This window comes from Artibeus jamaicensis, unplaced genomic scaffold (assembly GCF_021234435.1).
Source record: "Artibeus jamaicensis isolate MK-2021 breed Jamaican fruit bat unplaced genomic scaffold, CSHL_Jam_final contig_851, whole genome shotgun sequence".
Lineage (NCBI taxonomy): Eukaryota > Metazoa > Chordata > Mammalia > Chiroptera > Phyllostomidae > Artibeus > Artibeus jamaicensis.
In genome coordinates, this window is record NW_026521986.1 from 18,772,093 (window position 1) to 18,787,590 (window position 15,498).

Sequence of the window (15,498 nt, forward strand, 5' to 3'; positions counted from 1 at the left end):
AAAGTGAACCTAATATATGCTAAGTTATTAATCTGCTGGTTTCTGAAAACACTGTACACGTGGGCATCGATCTGACAATTTTTGCTTAAATGTCAATATAATTTGAAATCGAATGAAGGGAAATTAAACAATGATGAGTATTTAAATTTTTCTCAGTTCTAGTGGGTGATTTCCCATTACTTAAAAAAGCAAAAAAGGCTGAATTTGGAGTTAGAAGTCCTAGATCAAGGCCAAGGGTTGCCTCTAGCTGTTTGACAGGAGGAGATGGGGCCTCTCACCTTTCTAAACGCGTCTCCACTGTTGTGTCCGTAACATGGGGATGGTGTCACCGCCTTCCCTTAAGTCAGTCCTGCCATTCCCTCACTGGCAGAACCATCTTGAGTAATACAAAGTATATACCCACTCCCTTTTTTATCTTTTAACCTTCCAAAGCTGGGTTTTTCTAACCGACCAGCTTCACAATCCTCAGCTATTTCCCTGACACAGCTAAATCACCCCACTCCACAGAAGAGCGTACTTGAAGAGTTTGAACACACTATGTGGCCCAGCATATTTTTTAAAAATTGATATAGAATCTCTATTGCTTTGCTTTGTTTTTTAACTTGAGGATTTTTGCAGGCCTTTTATTACATTTTTTCTTCTTTTGAACAAGATAAAAATAAAAAGTGAAAGTCACACACTTTTCTACTCTCCAAACCTATCTCCCAGAGCTGACCACTGTGAACAGTGTACTCTGTATGTTAAGAATTTTATCAGTGTTTATTGTACTGGTTTCCGTGGGCTAATCACTATAAGAAATGGACAAACATAAAACCGTGAGACAGACCTAAGGTAACCCAAGTTTATTTCTTGCTCCCGGGACAGTCCTGGGTGAAGGAGGTCGGCAGGGCAGCTCTCCCCCATGCAGCCATGCAGGGATCCAGGCTGCTGACCTAGTGGCCCCTCCACCCTCAGTTTTTGTTCATACCAACAGGGAAGACATCTCCATTCCAACCCACGGTACTCAGTTACATGTAGGTTTCCTTTCCCTCGGTACCCCCAACTTCCTGGCAGCATCACTACCCTCCTGTACGCTTGGGCCACGATTGCTTGACTGAAAACTGTGATTCGCATTCAACTTCCCAGGCATGCTCAGAACTCATTCAAATGCGGACCCTCTTTCACCCTTCTCCTATGATCAGAGGTTCTATGGCTCTTACCTCTACTCCTCCTTCCTTTCTTTCTTAGAAAAGCTTCTTCTACCAGCTACATTCACTTCTGACCTTGTCTCCATTTAATTAACTACTGGCAGTCCACACTCCTGCCCCTTCCTTGCTTCAGCAGATTTTTTAGTTTTTCTCTAGATTTACTGAGCTATAATTGACCATATAACATTGTGTAAGTTTAACCTACAAGGTGTTGATTTCATACGCTTACATGTTGCATAATGATTTCTGCTATAGTAATAGCTAACACCTTCATCCATCACGTAATTACCATTTCTTTTTTGTGAAAACATTTAAGATCTCTCTTAGCAACGTCCAAGTACATAGTACAGCATTATTCACTATAGTCACCGTGCTGCATATTAGAGCCCTAGAATTTGTTAATCTCATAACTAGAATTCGGTTCCCTTTGATTGATATTTCCCCATCCCGAACCCCCAGGCTCTTAACAGCCACTACGCTCTCTAGTTCTCCAAGTTCAGCTTTTTTAGACCCCACATATAAGCAATAGCATACACAGTTTACCTTTCTCTCAGCATAGATTTTTTTTAAGTCACTTGTGAGCGGGTTTTGAGCTGACTGCCTTCTTACCTTGGAATGTGGCTTCGTTTCCCTGGTATTTTCTTGCAGTATCTCTTATTTATCTTTCCTTTAATTCTTACATTTGCCCCAGAAATCCATCTTCTCTCTGTGTCTCCCCCACCCCCTCTCCTGCAGCCTCTCCCACCTCCTTCTCCTCTCACATCAGCCATGAAGGCTGCGGCTCTTTTAATCAGCTGTAACCAACAGTACTGCCTCTTTCCCTTTCATTCATTACCTCTAAAGCTGATTCATTTGGCTGCACTTCATTTCATTGTAACATTCTCTTGGGTCACTCACTGAAGTCTGCTTATTAAACCACAGACTCTTATGGAACAATTTTCTAGACTACAAACCACACTCAAGACAGTTCCCTAAACTCTCCTAAATTGTTTACATTTGATTGTCTCTGACAGCGGCTCAAACCCTCCTCCCCAAATGACCCTCCTCCCCAAATGGGAAGCTCTGGCAGGGAGTATATTGCTCACCCTGCAGAGACAGTACCACCTTGACAGAGTCTGTAGTGTCTCTACAAGGTCAGGGCGGGACAGATGTGAGACTGTGCAGCAGGTGGCCACCCGCCCCAGTTTACCCAGGAGAGAGGGATTCTTGGGGGAGAGGTTTTTTAGTATCAAAACAGCAGAAAAATTTAAATGTAGTTTAAAGTGGGTCTTTCAATGCAGGGTCTTGGTTGGGTAAAGATCATGATATGATAAGATTAGTGGAAACAAGACAAAAGTTTTGAACTGAGGGTTTTCGGAGTTCTGGGATATAAACTATTGATATTCTGTGGAAGCTTGATAGGCCTTTTAAGAAGTACCCATAATGAACAATAAAGTTATTTATCTGGGAAAAAGTTATGGCAATGAAAATAATGGGCCAGTAAGGTTATATTAACATAGACGGTAAACTGAGGTAGATGGTTTCTGTTCTCAGAGTTAATTCCACCCTCTCTTTTCCAAGGTCAGTTTCATACTCAACATCCTTAGTCAACTACCAAACCTAGTATTTTGTTGGTGGTGGTTTGCTTTTACATTTTGTATGAACATTGCAGCCCAACCCAAGTTCTTGGTGTCTGCTCTTTCATTCCACTTAGGAGAATAACAATAATAAAATGATCATTTACAGAGCCCTCACTATGTGCCAGGTCACACATCGAATTCCTTATAGACATTACTCAATCTTCACAAGAGTCCCATGATGAAACAGGAACTGTTATTGTCCCTATTTATGTATGAGGAAACTGTGGCTCAGAAGGTCAAGGCGTTTGCCCCAAGCCATGCAGCCAGAGTGTCAGAGCTGAGATTCAATCTCAGGTCCACCTGACTATTCAGCAATAAAAAGGAGCAAAGTGCTGATGCGTGACACATGGATGAACCTCACGGGCGTTATGCTAAAGGAAAGAAGCCAGACACAGAAGACTACATATCTGTGACTCCATTTATATGAAATGCCCGGATAAGGCAAATCCATAGAGATAGGAAGCAGATTAGTGGTTCTTAAGCATGGAAAAGGGGGTGGGAATTAACTGCAAATGAACATATGGTCACTTTTATCATTGACAGAAAGGTTCTAAAACTGGATTGTGGTGATGGCTGCCCAATTCTATAAAGGTACCAAAAATCTGCTCTGGCTGGTGGGCTCAGTGGATTGAGTGGTGGCCTATAAACCAAAAGATGCCTGGCTTGATTCCTCGTCAGGGTACATGCCTGGGTTGTGAGCCCAGTACCCCAGCTGAGGGCATGCGAGAGGGAACCAGTTGATGTTTCTCTCCCTTTCCTTCTCCTTCCCTCCCCTCTCTCTAAGTATAAAGAAATAAAATCTTTTATAAAAACTTAAATTTACCCAGAATCATTTAACTGTGTACCTGCCATGCATGAATTTGTGGAAATTCTCCTTCAGTATACTAACTCTTGTCATTGTCACTATCAGCAACTGAATGCAGGTCCCTTCAGGCATCAAGCCTTGGGTCCATCCCAAAGAGGAGAGGCCATGCATCTTCCTGGGCTCCTCTGTGCTCTTCCCATAAGCACGGGGAGCACCTTGAAACTCTTCTAACCAATCTATGTATGTTGACTACATTTAACTTGACCAGTGAAAGCCTATTTCTAACAATCACTAGTTTCTGTGAAATGCTAACTGTGCATTTTGATGAGCATGCCTGCAAACCCAACTATGTAGATTGCACACATGTGATATTGTATCACATATGCTGAAGAGTCTTCAATTAATGGCGTAGGAAACCCAAGGGAACTGTTGAAACTCACTACATCTACTACTCCTGAAATAGCAATTAACAGAGGCACCTCACTGCCCTCATCACCTTGCCGCCACCCATCAAAGCCACTCAAGCTCCCAACCGGGGCCAGGATTCTCGCTCCTGTCAATAATGGAGGTTTCTGTCCTCCAGAAACCACTGAAGAGGTGTTTCTTTTCTACTTATATATCAAACTAAGAAAAGGCTCTGGGACTAAGATTAAAAGAAAGGTTACCATAAAGGCAAATGGACCAAAATGAAGTCAGTGATGTGAGAAGGTTGAACAGCTACTGCATCTCTGTGAAGAGCCCTCAGCACTGTGTTGGGACTGACTTCCGGCAGGAAGAGTCCGTGGGGTGTCACGTCAATGTGTATTCTTCTCATGTTAAACCTGATTTATGTTGTTTTATCTTTGCTAAGAACAGAAATGGATGTATTATGGTGAATGTGCTCTCTGTAACTTTTATAGAGAGATTCGGAATACCAGAAGCTTAACTTTCATAGACCCTGGTGCCCTAAAAGAGCTGCCTCTTCTCAAGTTCCTGTAAGTAGTAAGTCTATTCTAATACCATTTTTAACTTTTTTTCCCAGAGAATTATAATGTTATTGTCTACCAGGAATCTCCCTGGCATGATGTGGGCCAGGATCATTTTGTAGTGGGGTAAGACCTGGGCAAATCACATCCTAAGGCTTACTCCCCACCCTTTCCCATCAGGCAAGGTATCAGGTGAAATGGTCCACATTTTTAAAAACCTCTTCAGCCCTGGCTGGTATGGCTCAGTGGGTTTGGCATCATCCTGCAAACCAAAAAGTCATGGGTTCCATCCCGGTAAGGACATATGCCTGGCTTGTGGGCCAGGCTCCGGGTTGGGGGAGTGCTAGAGACGACTGATTGCTGTTTGTCTTACACATCAATGTTCTCTCCTTCTTTCTCCCTCCCTCTGCTCTCTCTAAAAATAAGTAAATTCTATGTAAAAATAAAAACCTATTCAAAAGTTAGCATGTAGTGCTGGGACCAGAGACCTGCTCCAAGAGACATGAAGGAAAAAATAAAAACATTATATATATATGTGTATACATATATATACACATATGTTTTTAAATAGAGTATAACAGAACAAAACAAAACAAAATGAAGAACTCTGAGTGCCCACTGGCCAATTTTACCAGAAAAAAGGTTTCGCAAATACATGAGAGTAGTTACTACATAGCAAAAATAAAAAAGCCACAAAGGGTTAAATCCAATCTCTTGGAGGCTGTCGGGACAGAAATGGAAGGGACAGCACTTACTGCTTAGCTTTGGTGACACCTTAAGCGTAGTTCCATGAGAGCAGAATACACTGGTATTCTCTGTTACATCTTTCCTGACTAGCACAGAGTAGGTCCTCAACAAAACCATGTTCAGTGGATGTACATGTGTGGCCTCAGGTCCCCTAGGCTCCAGCTGGAGGAGCCCCTCCCATCTTCCCACTTTCCTGCTCACATGCATTTTAAAAGGTAAGAACACAAAAATATTAGGGAGAAAAAAATTATAATCAACCTTAATCCCAATGCCCAGAAATTATCACTATTGACACAGTTCATCTCCATCTAGGGATTTTATATAAAAGTATATATAGCCATGTATACTTTATGAAATGTCTTTAAGGATGAATAGATGTTACCCAGGAAAAGAAGGGGGTTGAGGTAGAAGAGAAATACAGATGGATGGGAAAGCATGATAAAGACGCAGAGGTAGCCCTGGCCAGGTGGTTCAGTTGGCTGGGGCATCTTTCCATACACCAAAAGGTTGCAGGTTTGATCCCTGGTTGGGGAATGTACAAGGAGGTAACCGATTAATGTTTCTCTCCCATATTGATGTTTTTCTCTCTCTGTGTCCCTTGCCCTCTCTCTAAAATCAATAAAAACATATCCTCAGGCGAGGGCTCTTTAAAAAAGACACAAAGGTGGTATTTGGGGGAGGAACTAAGAATAGTTCAGTATTGAAGAGGTAGGATCAGGAGATGCTGGAAGATTAGACAGGGATATTAATGGATTATGTGACTGAAGGGGTGTCTGGGGAGTGACAACAACTTATGGAATAAGGCAGTCACTCCTGTATAGACTTTGCGTTTCAATCAATAAATAACTTTGACATAATGATCCCTGCTATGTGCAAGGCTCTATGGGAAACACATAGGATACTAAAATATTGCCTTCAAGAAGCTTACAGTCTAGTTGGGGAGAATACTATATATGAAACAGAAAAGTTCTTCCCATACAGGAGAATAATGGTAAATGAACAATGAGAACTACATACAGTATTGAGGGTGCAGGTAATTTTGAGGAGATATCAGAAAGGAGATGGACTTGTCTAGGTCTTTGAGTAGAGAGATCCTGATCCAAGTCCCTAATCTGGCATTTCAGCCCTTTCCTATATGTTCCCCACTTGTATCTTGGTCCTGTTTCCCCTACTCTCCCACGTGAACCACTATTGCAATTGAACTACTTTGTTCATGTCACTCCTTTGTTCTCTGCAATGTTCCATTTGCTTCTTCTGAGACCTCTGGCTCCTGCTTCCTCTTCAAATCCTCTGTCCTCTCTAAAAGGAATCAGGTCAGAAGTCACCTTAGAAGGTACATCAGTGGAACTAGAGTTTTTTTCTGCTGGAAGATTTTTGGTTAAAGCTTCCCAGGTAGTGTCTAGGTCTCATGCCATGCCATGCCAAATCTCTCAAAAAAAACACCTGTTTCTACTACCTATATTCTAGTAGCTACCAACTCAATCTGGGAGGCATCCAGAACCTGAGAGTTTTTGTGTTTATGCTGTTAACATACATCTTTTATTTTTGACATTTTGTCCTGATGATACAAACTTTGGAAAGGAAATATATCTTTGCTTTCTTTCCTTGGCTGGACACAGTTTTTAAATGGGGCTGCTGCATGGTACTCCCAGTGACTGCCGGGAGGAAACGGTCCCTGCAAAATAATGAGCACAGTACAAAGTAGAGTTTGAAAGAGGAAGCTTGGCTTGGAGTTGGGTAGTTACGTTGTCTACCTGCCCCACTCCCATATTCCTTCCTCACAAGACACACACATGGACACCCACAATGTCTTCCAATTAAAACATTAAAATCACACACACACACAGAAATCTGAATGCTTTTCCTTTGACTCTTACTTGGTTTAAACAATCCCCAGGTTCTTCTAAACAAAAAAGATGTTCTGACACTGGTAGACTAGATTAGATTATTGTACCTTGAGGGAATAGCATCTCATCCAAGGGTTAGGACTTGCCCATGTCACTCAGGTATTTAGTGCAGCAGTTAGGATTTGCTTTCTGTCTTACTTCAAAACCCATACTTTCAGGTATTACATTATTCTACTTCCTATATGTTAATTTTCTCAGCTGATATCTATTTTTTTTCTTTTTTATTACTTTAGTGGCATTTTCAACACTGGGCTTAAAATATTCCCTGACCTGACCAAAGTCTATTCCACTGATGTGTTTTTTATACTGTAAGTATGCACCTGTGAAATATTTTATTTGTCACTGACAAGGACGAATAAAATATTTGTTCTTTTTCCATTGTAGAAATTATGGCATGTTTGTTTACTGATAGAAATGATTGAATAGAAGAAAATTTTGGTAATAATGATACTTTAACTTTCACCTACCTTTTAAATAATTTTTAAACACTTTCCAATGCATTATCAAGGTTGCTCTTCTGAACCACCTTCTTAAGTCATAAAAAAGTTATAATTTTTTCATTCTACAAATGAGAAAACTGAGGAATAGAAAACCTAAGTGATTCTGTCTGAGCAGAGTCCCAAGGAGCAGTGCCTAGAGGTGCTCAAACTATTTCCTATGGCTTCTGATTGGCTATGTGTTCTTTACCAAAACCTATGACACAGTGAGATGTCTTACCTAGCTGTACAGAAGTGAAATGATGGAGCAGCAATTGCTGACTGGACAAGCCTCCCCAACCTCTGGTGCTTATGCACCTGCTTCCAGGGACCCAGAGCACATCACCATCCCCTCCTGAGAACTTACAAAAAATTAAGTGGATGCACCAAGACAAAGAAACATGGTCCAAAGGAAAGAGCAGACCAAAACTCTGGAAATACAACTAAGTGGCAAGGAGATAGCCAACCTATCAAAGGCAGATTTCAAAACACTGGCCATCAGGATGCTCACAGAAACTATTGAGTTCAGTCACAAAAGGAGGGAAGACAAGAAGGCTACACAAAGAGAAATAAAGGAAACTACAAGGAACCAACAGTGAAGAGAAGGAAACTGGGACTCAAATCAGTGATTTGGAGAAAAATTAACATCCAACTGGAACAGAATAAAGGAACAAGAACTTTAAAAAATGAGGAGAGGCTGAGGAACCTCTAGGATAACTTTAAATGTTCCAACATCTGAATCATGGGAGTGCCAGAAGAAGAAAAGGAAGAGCAAGAAATTGAAAACTTATTTGAACAAATAATCCAGGAAAGCTTCCCTAATCTCGTGAAGGAAATAGAAATGCAAGTCCAGGATGCTCAGAGAGTCCCAAAGAAGTTGGACCCAAGAATCAACACACCAAGACACATCATCATTACATTACCCAAGACTAAAGATAAGGAGAGAATCTTAAAAGCAGCAAGAGAAAAGGAGACCGTTACATACAAAGGACTTCCCATAAGACTATCAGCTGATTTCTCAAAAGAAATCTTACAAGCAAGAGGGGCTGGAAAGAAGTATTCAAAGTCATGAAAGGCAAGGACTTACATCCAAGATTACTCTATCCAGCAAAGCTATAATGTAGAGTGTAAGGAAAGATAAAGTTCTTCCCAGATAAGGTCAAGTTAAAGGAGTTCCTCATCACTAAGCCCTTATTATATGAAATGTTAAAGGGACTTACCTAAGAAAAAGAAGATAAAAAACTATGAAAAGCAAAATGACAACAAATTCACAACTATCAACAACTGAACCTAAAAAACAAAAACAAATACTAAGCAAACAACTAAAACAGGAACAGAATCACAGAAGTAGAGATCACATAGAGGGTTATCAGTGAGGAGTGCAAGTGAGAGAAGGGGGAAAAAAGGTATAGAGAATAAGAAGCATAATTGGTAGGCACAAAATAGACAGGGGGAGGGTAAGAATAGTACAGGAAATAGAGAAGCCAAAGAATTTATACGTAAAACCCATGAATATGAACTAAGGGATGTGGGGAATGCTGGAGGGTAGGGGGATGCAGGGAGGAGGGGGATAAAGGGGAGAAAAAATGGGACAACTGTAATAGCATAGTCAATAAAATATGCCACGTCCTCTTCCAACCATGTTGTCTGACAAGGTCCGGACATGGAGGACTTGGCTTCAAGGAATTCGTCTCCCCAGAGGAGAATGTGGCATCCAAAATGGGTTAACAATTGGTTATTTTATTTTAATTATTTTACTCTTGCTACTGAATATAGACATTGTTCTGTACTTACTTATCCCTGTGAAAATCACCCAAGAGGAGGGGACAGTTCAGGGGAAAACATTAGTATTCCCCACGGAACTGCCTGGAAGGATGGAAAAATCCCCACAGGTTCCCTTCTCCCTTATACAGGGGTGTACGACAGCCTCTGTATAATTGTTAACCATAAGGGAAAACATGTCAAGTTGTATAAATTACCCTGATTTGAGCAACTTAAAGCAATCGGGACTGCCATGGTGTACCAGAAATAAGAAAAACAAGTTAGATCTCTTAAATCAACAGTTAAGGCCAGTTAATAAAGAACCAGGTTATTGTTGCAAACACAGGTTGTGCTGCCAACAGTTGAGGGAATGGAAGAACAGATTAGAAAGACTTTCCCACGACTGTTCCTTACCCACAGATACAAAGGGTCTTCCAAGAAAACAAGTAAAAACTATATAGATGCCTACCCACAGCCCAGGGATACGATCAAGACGGTTGAGATGCACCTGCAAGGCAGAGGCACCTGTGGCTGGATTTCCTGTCTATCTCTCCTTACATGTTTGTTTGGGTGATCAAAAGATGGTGGGATTGTTAGACATTTGTATTTCAGGTTCATTGATTAGCATAATTCCAATGAAGTTGTACAAAATAATTTCTTGACCAGAGAACAAAGTCCCTATATTTCTAAAAGTTATTGCAGTAATAGCCCCTCCTTTACCTTGAATAGGAATATATATCAATTAGACAGACAAAGAAATAACAAAAGCTGGTTAGTTATTACAAACTAAACATGTAGAAACAGTACTAGGGAGTCAGAGTTTATAGTACACAGAGAAACATTTTAGACAGAAAAGGATAGACAGCTAAGTTAGACATCACAAAGGCCTTATAATAAATTTCCTATTACCTCTACTCAATCTAGCGTATCCTTTTGCCCCATGACAAATTCTGAGAAACTTTAATAAACATTAAGACATTCAAACTCTGTACACAACTACTTCTAATTGTCTGATATATGGCTCTCCTGGTCAAAATAATCTTTGTTTAATATAACTGAATTTATGGGAACTTTTATACTTTTCCTGGTTACCTTTGTATTGATTTTTTCTGCTTAACTCATCATGCTATACTGCAAATGTTAATCACTGCCAAAAATGAAGATATAAAAACCTGCTTGTACTTGCAATAAATGGAACAGAGCTTCACTGTCCTTTGAGGGATGTTATCGTCTGTTACCCTTCACCGATGCCTTACCCACCTTTCAGGAAACCCTGGACCCTGCTGCGGCTGAATCGCAGCAAAAATATACTTTAAAAATTAAGTAGATATAAAAAAAATGTGAAAGGATGTACACAAAGAGAGTTACAGGTTGAGTTTGACCTACAGAGTCAGTGAAATGTGGGGTGATAGGATCCAAACTGCTGGGATTTTGCTAAGAAAAACTGACCATGCTTCTTTGCTGCAGAAGAGCTCAGTTCAAAACACAGACAGCCTCTGGGCAACTAGATTGGCATAGAAATGTCTCTGGGAACAACACCCTTTTATGCGGTGTTTTCCAAGTGGAGAACACTTACTCATGAAATGAAACCCACTGATCTCATTCTACTGACTCTTTTTAGAAGTGCCATATACTTAGAAAACTCTAGATGATACGGACAACGTACTTGTCACAGATTCAGAAGACGTCTCTGAGACCCACCTGCTCCCCTTGCAGATAAGAACTGAGTCAGGGACTCCAGCCAAATCCAAAGCTCACTTACTTACTGGACATCTGGGGCTCTGAGTGTCTATCTGTCTAGGATGGCTCTCATCACCTCACTTGGCCTCTCAGCCACCAGCAGCTGAGTCAATGAAATGTAAAAAGAAGTGAGGTTAAACTAAATTGTGTCAGGTTGTTTATTGAAGTGCATACGTGCCACAAGAGTCCAACTTCAAAAAATAAAAATAAAATAAATTACTGTTTTTCACCAAGTGTTTTTATCTTTCTCTTGCAGGGAAATTACAGACAACCCATACATGACTTCAATCCCTGCAAATGCTTTTCAGGGTCTGTGCAATGAAACCTTGACTCTGTGAGTATTGTTATAAGTTTTCATTCTACAAGTGCTAACAACTGAATTTTGATATCCTACTTTCACAGGCCATCTAAGATCCACACTCCCTCAGAGTGAGTGCTCTGTGGTCTACTGAGGGTTTTACATAATTAAACAAGAGCATCATCTTATGGTATGGTACTGCATAGATGACAAAACAGCTTTGATATCAAGACAAGAGGATGTCTTTGTAGAAACAGCTAGCACACTTTATCTGTAGAAGGCCACGTAGGTTTTACAGACCATGTGGCCTTAACGGTAACAGCTAAACTACCATTTTAAGGCAAACGCAGCCATGAACAATTTGTAAACTAATGAGCATGACTATATTCCAATAAAGTTTTCTTTAAAGAACAGGCAGTGGGCCACATTTGGCCTGCAGGTGTTGTAACGGTCCGTCTTCTAATATCTTTCCTGGGCAAGAGGAGAACCCAAGGCTCGAGCTAATTTAAGTGATTTTCCCAAGGTCAGAGTTAGGAAATGGTGTTCCTAAGGGGTTTTCTTACTCTCTGCATTCACACTTTACCTTGGTCATCACCAACTATTATTAAGCTCTTATAAAGGGATATTGAATGGAAAATACAGTGCTGCTCAACATCATTTTTCATTTTGAATGGTTTCTACTCTGTAGATGTTCAAAAAGAGATGCTTTTTCAGGGAAATTCACAAAATGTCCTAATAAGAAGATCAAGTAGAGGTATTAAAAATAAGTTTACTCTTTAACCTGGTAAAGAATTCCCCTCTTTTATTGAATGAGCCACAAAGTAGGGTTGGGACCATGTGCAAGGGGTCCTCCCTCTCTCGTTTTAGTATCATGCCTAAGAGCAGGCATGGTGGGTGTTCTGCCTAGATGGTCACCCAGCCCCCTCTCTGGTCACACTACAGTTCAGGGACTCTTTATCATATACAGACCTCACTGAATTATTCCTCAGCAAAACTGCTTCAACTTCCACACAATTCTTCTAAGAGCCTGTCTCCAAGCCATTCCAAGTCTACCAATCTAGGCCCCACGACACTGTCTCAACCACTGGGGCTCGATCCACCCACATCCTTCTTGAAACAAGAGTGCTCTCTTGAAAAGAATAGACTCCTTCTCTGCCATCACTTCATTTGTCAGCACAGCAAAGACCTGGGGTCTTAGCCTGCTCACCCCCAGACCTCAGGGTCTTTTACTTCCTCTGTAAAACCTTCCACTGTACCATTTACTGCTCATCATACCTAAGGGCCGTTCAGTTTCTTTGCAGAATGTTACCTTCCCCTTTGGGCATGTTTTCCCCTAAGGACCCCATATCCCAAGCAGCTCACCCAAGTGAAAGCAGCTCATTGTCCCACAGCTAGTTTGGGGCCCAGCAGGTATTTGATAAACATGGAAATGAGGATTTCCTGAAATCTAGAGGTGGGGATAGCATGGGCTACTCATTATCTTTTCGGATGATTATTTCTACATTCCTGCAAAAGTCCTTGATTCTTTGAAGCTCATGCTCAAAAAACTGCAAACATGAAAGGATATGTGTCCCACAGAAAAGTCTGTACCCAGATTCCTGGTAGAAACAGGTTTCAATTAAAGTTTGTTATCCTTTATCTTTCCTTATTATTTTTCTTCTTGCGCTGTTTTCTCTTTTCAAGACCTACTTACATAATACTTTCTTTTAATCTCTGAAACATAATTCCAACAAAGAATATTGTTAATCATCTAGGACTCTCAACAAAGTTCGGGTGAATAGAAATTTCAAATGTGTCATTCTCACATCTTCATAAAAGAACTCAGTTCACACACACAGAAATAATGATCAGTGCTTTCTCAGCCTCTGAGCCCAGTGCCCCTGTGCCTTGAAGTCTTCACCTAGGATACCTTGGTAGGTGCAGTTAAACTTATTGCATAATTATTTAAAACAAGCAAATATTACCTATTAGTTCAACACATAGGATAAATCCAACTTTTCATGGCCATCTACCAAATTTTCTGAACTGTAAGATGCACCAGACCTTAAGACGCACCTAGGTTTTAGAGGAGGAAAACAGGGGGAATGTTTTGAAGCAAAAAATGTGGCAAAATATTTAATGACATAAATAAATAGGCCACTACCCCTCCCCAAACAGCCAGCTAGGTAAGCTACATTCAGATCATAAGATACACCCCTTTCCTTCCCAAATTTTGGGTGGAAGGTGCATCTTATAGTCCAAAAAATAGGGGTAAGTGTATCTCACAGCATTGAACATATAGTTATTTCATTGCCCCAGCAACCTTTTGATTGGGCATTATTATCATATTTCTAGAGATAAGGAAAGTGAGGATAATAGAGGTTGAGAAATTCTCAGGATCACCTACTGGGAAGTGTCAGAGCCAGGTGTAATTGCAACTTTGGAGTCTCTTTTTGTGCTTATTCCTGTGTTACCAGAGTGTACAGGTGGGACTACACTGGTGTTCAAGTTCCCCCACAGCTGCCCCTCACAGTGCCTGACTGTGATCACCGCTGCCTTCTCTTATTGCACAACAATGTTTCTCAGTAACCACCATGCACCCTCTCATACACGGAGTTCCCACGGCTGGGGCTCCTTCTCCTGCCTGAAGGGTGCATTTTCTGCTGAGTTGGAAGAATGGCTTTTGGGGTCAAGAGCCCTGATTCCTGACAGCTCTGCGGCAGTGTCATTTGGACAAGTCACCTCCGTGTTGCAGTACTTTCAGTAGGAAAGAGAGGTGATAACACCTCAGTCAAGCCCTGAATCATTGTATAAATTAATTAGTCGAAGGAACATAGCAACAAATTAAAACATTAAAATTTCCACAATAGTCTATCTACTTTCTTAAATTCACCCTATCTGCTATGTTATATTTGTCTCTAAGTTTCGATTTAGTTGAGCCCACACAATTAATCATTTAATCTATGATAATCCCTGAGATAAAAACATAGATAAAATACAAATTCAAAATAGCACTTTAAACAGAGAGATATAAAGCCTATGCATTCAGATGAATAATGTCTTTAAAAGTGTTCATCTTGGACATGGACAATGGTGCAGGGATTGCCCGAGGCAGGGCTGGGTGGAGGGGGGCAAAGGGGAGAAAACTGGGGCAACTGTCATAGCATCAACAATAAAATATTTTTAGAAAAGAAAAAAGTGTTGATTTTAGGGAACTGCAGTTATTTCTCCATTATTGATATTGGGTTAACTATTAACTAAAACCACTGTTATTTGAGTGTATGTGGAATATTTTTTTTAAAGTCCTTAATGGTGGCAAATCATTGTTCCTTCAAGTGAATCTGCTTCTGAGAAGCAGTGCAAAGCTACTAGAAGCTAAGTCTGGAGAATGGGAATTCAAACAGAAAAGTATTATTCCATGTCCCAAGCAAGACATACTATAAAGTCTTCTCGTGGGCTCAGATGTGGGGCCTGAGAACCTCCAGGCACATTTCTGACACTGAAGAATTGAAGCCCAACCTCTGAAAAGGGCCAGCATCGCCTCTCATAGGTCATTGATTTCTCCTCTCTCTGTTTGTAGGAAACTGTACAACAATGGCTTTACTTCAATCCAAGGACATGCTTTCAATGGGACAAAGCTGGATGCTGTGTAAGTCAAGGGTAGCCATAGAAACCACTATGATCCCCCACAGTCCAGCCCCAAGAAGGACCTTCCCAAGGGTCTGACTTCTTCTAGAGATAGTTTCTGCCAGAACATTCCTTAACTGCAGAGTTAGTATGACCCAAACTTGGGGATGATGTTAAGGATCTTGGTAAGAGCCAGCTTCAGTGAACACTTACAGGGACTCCAGTTCTAAATCCCAAAGCTTTTACCTTCATTAAAATGATGGCATTGGGGACATAAGAGGTTTTCATTAATTAAGTTTTCTGAACTTAATTAAAATACCCCTTTACTTCCTGCACATAGCAGATAAACACTGACACACCCACACATCTCCAGTTATCTTGTAGGAC

The 15,498-nt window shown here is 40.7% G+C and overlaps 1 protein-coding gene across 2 annotated transcripts in view; it reads left to right on the plus strand.

The window, feature by feature from the left end:
* The window catches only part of TSHR (thyroid stimulating hormone receptor), a 92,551-nt gene that overhangs the window by 48,623 nt on the left and 28,430 nt on the right, over positions 1 to 15,498 (plus strand). For both annotated transcript variants that reach the window (XM_053673201.1, XM_037154809.2), the window contains 4 exons: positions 4,511 to 4,585; positions 7,464 to 7,538; positions 11,464 to 11,541; positions 15,065 to 15,133. In XM_053673201.1, coding sequence (XP_053529176.1) covers positions 4,511 to 4,585; positions 7,464 to 7,538; positions 11,464 to 11,541; positions 15,065 to 15,133 — 297 coding nt within the window. The remainder of the gene's footprint in view (positions 1 to 4,510; positions 4,586 to 7,463; positions 7,539 to 11,463; positions 11,542 to 15,064; positions 15,134 to 15,498) is intronic.